Source organism: Capsicum annuum, chromosome 1 (assembly GCF_002878395.1).
Source record: "Capsicum annuum cultivar UCD-10X-F1 chromosome 1, UCD10Xv1.1, whole genome shotgun sequence".
NCBI classification, from domain to species: domain Eukaryota; kingdom Viridiplantae; phylum Streptophyta; class Magnoliopsida; order Solanales; family Solanaceae; genus Capsicum; species Capsicum annuum.
This window is the reverse complement of record NC_061111.1, coordinates 13,118,154-13,128,192: the sequence shown is the minus strand read 5'-3', so window position 1 is coordinate 13,128,192 and position 10,039 is coordinate 13,118,154. Positions and strand designations below refer to the sequence as shown.

Below are 10,039 nucleotides of genomic sequence, written 5' to 3'. Positions count from 1 at the left end.
TTTAGATTTTTCTATTAAAGGAATGATACAAGTAGAAAAAATTTTAATAATGAGGGTAAATATGTTCCTCAAAATATGAAATTAAGAATAAATTTGATTCCAAAATATAACAAAAAAATATTTAACTAATGTTTTAAAATAAAAAAATAAATTTAATTATAAAAGATAACAAAAATTTATTTAACTAATTTTTCAAAATAAGAGGATAAATTTAGCCCTTTTTTCCATTAGAAAATGTCTCACATACGATATGAAAACATGTAAAACACTGGCAGAAAAAATCAAAAGAAAAGTCGCTCTTTGCCAAACTCATGGTCCTAGATTCCTCTTTCTAGTTTCTACCACTATACTCTATACTGCTACAATTAATATTACATTGTAGAACAAAATTACTGCATTCTTCGTCTCAATATAGTTAATATATTTATCAAAAAAAATCTCTTAAAATAATTGATATATTTAATAAAAGATTATAAAATAATTAATAATTTCTTTTAATTCTATCCTTAATAATAAAAATATTTTTATATTAATTGAAGAAGTCTTATGTAATCAGAATTAAATTATAAATAGATAATATGACTATGCTAATTAATTTACTTTCTTTGTTAAATTTACACATGCCAATCATTTTAAAACAAAGAGAGTACATCCAACTCGATATACAGCCTCCATGGACAATTTCCATTTGGAACAATTTCTTGAACACCATTAATACATTTCCATAATCTCTCCAAATGTTATTTCCACCATTTCAATTTATTTGTGTTATTTCTTTTTTAGTATTTTAAGAAAAACACTTTTTTATGATTTTTTAATTTTAGTTTTTTTTAATAAAAATATATTTAGTATAATTTCATAAAATAGGATTTGAAAAAGGCAAAGCACATTTAAATTTTATCCTAATCTTTGAGGTAGAGTGTCTATTTCTAATAGATTCTTAGCTCAAGCCAAAAAAAAAAAAAAAAAAAAAAAAAATTTATACTAATCTTTGAGGAAGAGTGTCTATTTCTAAAAAATTCTTAGCAAAAACAAAAAAAAAAAAAAAAAAAAAAGAAAGTTCAAGACAGTATAAGCAAAGAAATGTTGAAATGAAAAAGCAATAACAAAATACTATAGACAATCTAACAAATAATTCTCAACTTTAATCATAAAAAGATAACCAAACTCAAAAAAATAAGAAATTACAAAAGTAATAATACAACTAATAACACGATTAATATTACATAACAATAAAGAAGACAACACACAACTATCCCCATCTATATCTTTCATAAACTTCCTTCATAAGTCGGTCATCAACAAGCTAAAATTCCATTATGTTCTTGTCTAACTAAGAAAAATAACACGTAGGTATCTAGTTAACTTTTTACCCTAACCTATGTCCTTTTCCATAAGATCATAGCATCTATCTAAAGTCACGTTCTCGATAAGATAAAGATCATCATATTCTGTTCAATTACCCCCCTTTAATATTTCTTCGACCTACCTAATTAATTTTTTACATGATATATTTAAGATTTAAATTATAAAATTCAAAAAGTCTTACCAAATAAATGCAAAGGAAGGACTAATAATCTTACTACTTACTATAAAATCAACCTCAACAACTAGTCTATTACATCCACTTGGTATACAGCCTCCACGGAACATTTCCATTTGTAACAATTTCTTAAACATCATCAATTCATCTCCATAATCTCTCCAAATATTACTCCTATTATTTCAATTTGGGTGTTACTTTCTTTTTAGTCTTTTCAAAGAAAAAATATCTCTTCTTTTACACCTTGTTAATTTCAAATTTTGAACAAGAATATATTCATTGTAATATCTTGGCAAAATGTTTTATTGGACCCTTGTAATATGTCAGTTTTGTAAGTTGGACACTTCTACTTACATGTTTGTCATCTGTACCCCTGAACCCACAAAAAAGTTACATTTTAAATACTTTTTTGGAGAGTGTAACACACTCTCCCATGTCGGCTGCCACATGTGCCATGTCATTTGCCACGAGTGCTACGTCATCTGCCACGTCATTTAAAAAAAAATAAAAAAATAGAAAAAGTATTACATTAAATTCCAAATCATTTTTAAAATGCTATATAACAAATTAAATATTAAAACTAATTTAATTAAGTAAGAAAAATTTATAAATTGTAGAAAAATTTGAATAATGATGCTTTTAAAATTTAAAAAATTTGAATAATCATTTTTAAAATAAAAAAATAAAAAAAGTATTACATTAAAATTAATTAAATATTAAAAATAATTTAATTAATTAATTTAAATTTTAAATTTAAATTGGTAAAAAATTAATTAATTAAAATTCTTAACTAATTAATGAATTTAAATTAATTAATTTATCAAATTTAAAATTCTTACCTAATTTAAATAAAATTTACTTAAATAATTAATTAATTTAAATATGATTTACATATTTAAAATATTTAATTTAAATTAATTGTGGAGGGAGGGGCTGGGGTGGGATGGGGGATAGGTGCTGGGGGAGGGGCTGAGTGGGGTGGGGGCTAGGAGAGGGGGTTGCGTGGGGCTAGGTGGGGTGGAGTGGGGGGCTGGAGAAAGGGGGTTGGGTGAGGTGGGGGGCTCGGGAAGGGGTTGCGTGGGGGTTGGGTGGGATGAGGATGGGCTAGGTTGGGTGGGGGACTGAGGAAGGGGGAGGGGTTACGTGGGGCTGGGTGGGCTGGGGATGGGTTGGGGTGGGGTGGAGAGATGGGGAGAGGGGTGGGTAGGGTGGGGATGGGCTGGGGTGGGGGTGGGAGAGGCTGGGTGGAGTGGGATTTTTTTTTAAAATTTATTATTTTTAATTTTTAAAAAATATTTTTAAATTAAAAAGGATGGAGGAAAAAAAGGATGGGGGGGGGGGGGTGTGGGGATGGGGACGGGCTGGGGTGGGGTGGGAATTTTTTTTTTAATTTTTAAAAATATTTTTAAAATGATTTTTTAATTTTTAAAAGTATTTTTAAATTATTTTAAATATATTTTTAAATTAAAAAAAGTTGAAGGGAAAAAAAGGATCCTTTTTATTTTTTTTTTTTAATTTTTTAAAATATTTTTAATTTTTTTTAAAAAGATGGATGTAAAAGAAGGACCCTTTTAATTTTTTTTTAAAAATTTTAATGTTAGTTTTATTTTTTAAATTATTTTAATGTAAAATTGACTAAAAATTGACACCCACTCGCACCCCTATGCTAGTGGTTACACTCTTTTTGTCCTAACCATCATGACCTTGCCGCATAGGCAAGGTCAACGGTTCAAGGTTTCAGATGACAAACATGTAAGTAGGAGTGTCTAACTTATAAAACTGACATAGTAGAGGGGTTCAATAGAGCATTTTGCCTAATATCTTTAATTGAGATTTGAAGAGGGTAAAGTATACATAAATCTTCTTTCTATTTTTAGAGATAGAGAGATTATCTCTAATATACCCTTAAATAAAAAAAATAGCCTAAAATAATACGAAGAAAGAAATAACGAAAAAAGTGAAGATAATAGCGAAATATTTTAATTTAGACAATTTGACAAACTATTATGAATAATTGTCATAACAAGATAAAATGCTAATCCAACTACAAGAAAACAATGGATAGTAAGCAAACTCAAAAGAATAAAAAATTACGTATAAAGTAATACTGACTAATAGTACAGTTATTAGTACATAGGGATAAATGAGATTTCACTTAACTAGAGTTAAGTAGTAAATTTAATACCCTAATTTGTGTCCTCCCTAATCACATAAGGTTATGTTTTTGTTAAACTCAAATTATATCATATTTTATCTACTCATTTTTTTCATTATTTCTTCGATTTATCTAATTATTTTTTACATAATATATTTAAGATCATAATATTAAAAAATATTATTAGTATATAAAATTGTAAGAATCAAAGTATTACCAAAAATAAATTGAAACATAGTGAATAATTTTCTTATACTTACTATAAAATTAATCACAAAATTTCATCACTCTCCACTTGAGTATCTTCTTGAGGTCAACGATAATAGCAGTAACCAATCATCAAAATTCTCAGCAATCAAACCGAATCAGCCAAATCCCTTTGTTGGTTTTGATCTCCACTCATCATTCTATAATGGGTCGGAAGCCAATTGATTCCGAACCCACTCGTTACACCACTTTCATCCTTCTTTTAATGGGCCTTTTTTCTTGTACTGTTGTGTACATTTTCACCTCTGCAGTCATTAGACCCGCCGAAAACTCCGCCGTTGACCGGACACTAACGGTGGAGGACGGTGGTGGTGGTACCGGTGGTGGAGAAGAATGTTGTAGTGGGGTTGAAAGTTTTGAGCTTTGGGGTGATGCTGTTAAATGGGGTTCGGATTTTAAGGTTAATAGTTCTAAAGAATGTTGTAAAGCTTGTAAGGATATGTGTACAGGTAAGGCGTAGTGGCCAGTTGAACACCCTTTCCCGAAAAATTTATATTGTATATAAAGAAAATTATAGGAAATATATAGGTAAAAGATTGTTCTTTTACACGTATATATTGAATCCTGAACACTCTTAATGAAATTTCTTTGTCAAAAAATTATACTATGAATCTAGAAATTTAATCTAGCAGTGTGATATACTATCTAACGGTGTGATATCCCTTGTTGTTGTTTGCATTTATGTGTTTTGTTTGTTATATTGTTATCTGGCCTGAGCCGGGAGTCTATCGGAAATAGCCTCTCTACTTCATGTGAGGTAGTGGTGGTATGGACTGGGTATGTTGTTGTTGTTTAATATAGAAAATTATACGAAATGTATAGGTGAAAGATTGTTTTTTTACATGTATGTATAAAATCTTGAACGTTCTTAATGAAATTTTTGGCTTAGCCAGGTAATCATGGGCCTTGTCTTTGTGATACATGGGTTTTTTGTGGAGACAAAAATGCTTGTGGTGACAAATTTGGTGAGGTGAGCTTTGAGAACTTTGACTTGTTTTTTTGTCCTTTTTGTTTTCTTATGTTAAATGATTTACTTACATAGTGTCATAAGTGATGAATGATATATGTCCTATTTGATAAACCATGCAGATTTGGACTTTTAGGGATCATTTGTAGTTGTTTAGAATTATGCATGTACTAATTACTCAGCTATTAGTTATTTCATCTCCTACTCCGCGTAGGATATTACACTAGTTCTCTCATAACTTATACATGTATTAGTTATGTAGGTTTCTAAATTGTAAACCAAACATCATATTAATTTTATACATGACTAGCTTATTTTCTAACTAGCTACTAAACATTGTATAACTGGTTCTAGCTACCAAACAAGCCCTTAATTGTGAATGATCATACAATCATAATGCAATAAGATAGAACATGCAACAAAAACAACATACTGAGTGTAATCCCACAAGTTGGGTTTGGGGAGGGTACAGTGTATGCAGACTTTACCACTACCTTGTAGAGATAGAGAGGTTGTTTCTGATAGACCCTCGGCTTAAATAAAACATGTCAAACAGTGTGACACAGGGGATATAGATGTGGGAGCAATAACAACAATGAAATAATGTGAAATGGAGAGCATTACACAACAAACAGAAAGAATATGACTACAACAAAATAATGCACAATCGGAGCACAAAACACCAATGATGGCCAAATCCGAAGAACAAGAAACTATGTGAACAGTGCTAATACTACTGGTGGGATGGAAAGTCCATTGATTTTGTTAATTGTGATGTCGGTTCTTAAACTAATCACTGTGTGAGCTGTTGGCAATCTGGGGCTGGTTTGCGTCACATTGTTCCCATGTTTTAATCACCCACCCTTTCCTTTTAGAAGTACTTTGCTTGTGATTAGCTAGAAATACTTTCCTTAGATATTGTATGGTGTATATAAATGTGGTGTATACATTTACTTTCAGCATTTATGAAACATAGCTACTTTGATTTCCAGCTGACCGTAATTACTAAAATATTTCAAGGAATAGAACCAAACAACTACATGAACTTGTTGTTTTCCTTGACAATTTGGAGACTTAAATGAGAAACTGTCAGTATTAACCTCTTTTGTCCTATTACTTTAATATTTAAGAAAAGGAGGTCCAACTGCTAAGGTTTCAAAACAAACCAATCGGGCTTTCCAGAGTAAGTTTTGAAGGTTAAAGCGGTTGACTGAAGTTCGAAGAGCTAACAACTATTGCCCATTTATAATAGTGAAGCAGAGCTCAGTTTGAGAGAAGTCCTCATGTACTTAAATTTGACATTTATTACGTCTGCATTCAGTTTAGATAACATTGTTCTAAGATAATCATTTGGTATTTTTATTTACTTTCTTAACTAATATACACACTTTAAAAGGGAAGTTTAACAGTTTGGTCTGGCATGTTTTGCTTTATGCTGCAGTGCTGGTTGAAGAAGCAGAAGGATACTTTGGCTCCCGACAAAAAGGATGCAGGAAACAAGATTATGTGGACATCTGGAATAGTTTTTGGAAAAGGAGAGGTATACAACTTTCTCGACAACCTAAAATGTACTGCCGTGTTATAGCATTATTTCTCTTCATTGTCCTCTTGTAATAAGTACATTCAATTGTGAGAACAAGTTTTGGAACTGTTTGCAAAGATGGCTGAAACTATACTACAGCAGGCATCACTCATGAGATATTTCCACAGACGTTTTTTCAGATTATTCTTAAATTTTCTACTTTGTATGTTACTTATAAATCCATTTACTTTTATAATGATTGAATGCTGATTTAGTAATAGGTAACTTTTTAGATTTTTGGGAAACATAATGCATCTAGAAGAATTTTTCTCTTGGTAGCTTCTTTGCTCTATTGATTCTAATGTTTCCTCATATTTTTTCTTGCTACATCTGAGAAACCGCAAAACTCTTTCATTTGTGGAGGAGATCATATCACTACCTCCTTATAGCGCTTGAAATTTAATGTACTAACTACAAAAATTTCTCTTTTTCAATCCCGCTTCTTTTTAGGGAATTATTGCCTTGGAAACAGAATTTGGTGCTATTCACGTTAAGGTATGTTCTCTTTCTTGATGAATGCCTACTTCTATATATCTTGCCACAGAGAAATGACTGTATCTAAACAAATGCTACGAAATTGCAACTCATCCTAATTATGCGGATTAGCCTACGGAGTGTATTTTGAATAATTTGGTTCAGACACAACTTTTAGTGGATGCCGCTGATTTATCTAATCTAAGTATGCATATATAGAGACGCGAATCAGCTTGTAAGAGTGCATACATTTCCAAGATAGTATGGGCTACTGCAATGTGCCATGTTGTTTTCTGACTTGAGGGATAGTGGGATACAGTACTAGTGCATGTTGAAAAAGTTTTGATAGAATCCTGGCAATGAGTAGTCCTCGGGGTTTAACTTCAATGGAAGGATACTTAAAGTATATCTCCGCCAGCATTGAGATGTCTTTTGAAAAAGTATTAAATAACATTGAAAGAACTAAGGATAAGGAAATAAAAGCAACGGTCATGGGTTCAAATCCCAATAGAGATAAACACCCTAGGTGATTTGGTTCCATCTGTCCTAGCATTGGTGGATAGAGTTGTCTGGTACCTGTTGTTGGTGGGAAGTAGTAGGTATCCCGTGGAATTAGTTGAGGTGCGTGCAAGCTGGCTCGGATACCATAACAGGGAATGATTTATTAGGGTCACCCACTCACCGTAAGAATGCTATTGATTGTTTTTGTGATTTTCCAAAAATAAATAAATAAACAAATCAAATAAAGTTGATTCTTAGGGTGACCCTAATGAACCAGACCCCTATACGATTTTCATTTTCTGATAAAATATGATACTCGTAAAATTAATCAAGATAAGGCATGTAAGATCAGCATCCCCTAATTATCTATTTATGATTTGCCAACTAGGGTATGTTGGGCTTATCTCTACGGCTACTTGCCTATCCTTGATTAAAAAAGCTACTCATCCGTCCAGAATTCTGCTCTTTCTTCATGCTTCTCACCAGCTTTAAAACAAAACAGTAGTAGATAAGGAAAGGGAAGAAGCAGAGGGAGAAGTAGAAGAAAAGAGAAAATCTGAGAGCTGAGGACCCGAGGCACACTCTTTTATAGGTGGGCGAATGACCTTGTTTGTCAAAACATAACGAATGTCTTGTGCTTTTTACAAGCTTCCGTCCCTTAAATATGAACTCTATTAGTGAGGACCGTGTCCTTTTCAAGTCTTCCTATTTCTTAAAGGTATAGGGTAAGATTTTTGAAGGATGGGAGGGGATACAGTATAACTCTATACCCGAAATTTGTCATCCACAAGATGTCTTCAACACTGCCTCAATTTTTAGAGTCGCTATGCTTAGTTATCATCTAGTCCTTTGCTTAACAAGGATTTTCTAATTTCTGTTGATATTCATTTCTATTTTTCTGCAGCTTTTGCCAGAATGTTCCCCACGTTCTGTTTTTAACATTTTGGATTTGTTGGGGTTTCGCCACTGTGCTGGTTGCCAGTTTTTTCGTGCGGAAACTCGCGGACAAATTTGGGATGCGCACGGAGATCACATAAAAGATGTAAATCTTCATCTCTCTTCTACACTCTGTCATGTGATTTTTAATCCTAAACAGCTTTGTTTTGATCACATGAGTAAGATGAATTATAGGTGTACTCATCTCAAAATTGTGTCCTATTTCTTCTTCCATATTGCTATGTATCATACATTTTGTATGTATGGGTGCTCTTGGGGTGCACGGCATGCATCCCGTGGTTGAAGATAAATAGTATACATGCATTTTCATCTATTATTCATCTCGTGTAGGAGATTTTCTACAGTGCATTTGTCATGTTCCATCTTTTCGAGAGAAGCTTTAACTTTCCTGAGTTCTTGCATTCGCTTTACCACAATTTCAGGCGTCTTTTGGCCCTCCATATGCGTTGTTACAAGGAACTTTTGGTGCTCAAGGAACAGCACTCGATGAAGTTTCCCGTGAATTCTGTCCGGAAATAAGACGGGGTTCAGTTGCATGGGTTGGTTCTGGTCCTGAATTCTTTATAAGCTTAGCAAACCATCAAGAATGGAAAAAAGCATACACTGTTTTCGGCTATGTGCTGCCCGAGGACATGCAAATCGTTGAAAAAATAGCTCAACTCCCGACGAAATTTGATGTCTGGACCGGAGTTAACGTGACAGTCTTGGAGAACCCTGTAGCGTTGAAACTACGACGAATCAAGTCCAGCAATGTGATCTGAACCTCAGCAGTTAGCACTTAAGGATCTGTATGATTTGCAGTTTACCACAGTACTGATACTTTGTATATTTAAGTCATAGTTTTGTGCCTGCTCTATGCACACTTTCTACATCCCATGTTGTAATCAATTTTGCAGAGCATGTTTTCATAATTTGGAAAGAAGAAATAACACCTTGAATTTCATTGCCTCTTGGAATTGACATCAATTTATCTTTACTCCTTCAGTATCCAATTATTTGGCGTGTTTGCTAAAAAATTTGTCTTAAAGACAATTGACTTGTGTAAGAATTTTAGAGATAATTAATCACTTGTTTTTTCAACTATATCCATATTGATTATATATCTATCTATCTATAGTATAATAAAAGCGTGAAGACCCTCACAAAAGTGATTCGAATTTTTTGTCCTTCATTAAAACATTTCACAATAGACAAAATTATCCTTTTACTTAATTTTTCCGATTATTAATTAATTATTAAAGAATAAGGAATCTAAAATATATGGTAAAAATTAAAATATATAATAAGAGATATTAGGAGAATTGATAATTAATGAGTTCTAAAATATATGTTAAGAGAATATATTTTCTTTATTAACTTTGATTGGCTTTCCATTCCTTTTAGGTTTAAGACTATTTTATATAGAAATATAGGGAAAATATACGTTCACCAATCTACCTTTTCCTTCTTCGTTGATACTGTCTTCCTCCTTTTTTTTTTTTTTTTTTTTAATGATTTCCTTATGCTTCTGCTATGACGATGTTTTGAAAACACCTATTGTTTGATTTTGATTTGGCTTATGAAGATAGATTAAATTAGCAATTCTGTTAATGA

General features: G+C 32.1%; 1 protein-coding gene across 1 annotated transcript; it reads left to right on the top strand.

Annotated features, from left to right (window-relative positions):
- Window positions 1-3,752: 3,752 nt before the first annotated feature.
- Window positions 3,753-9,394, top strand: LOC107868570. The gene is made up of 6 exons (XM_016715259.2): window positions 3,753-4,414; window positions 4,859-4,935; window positions 6,374-6,472; window positions 6,965-7,009; window positions 8,394-8,531; window positions 8,869-9,394. The coding sequence occupies exons 1-6, from the start codon at window positions 4,111-4,113 to the stop codon at window positions 9,205-9,207; spliced, it is 1,002 nt and encodes a 333-aa protein (XP_016570745.1). The 5' UTR covers window positions 3,753-4,110; the 3' UTR covers window positions 9,208-9,394.
- The last annotated feature ends 645 nt before the right edge of the window (window positions 9,395-10,039 follow it).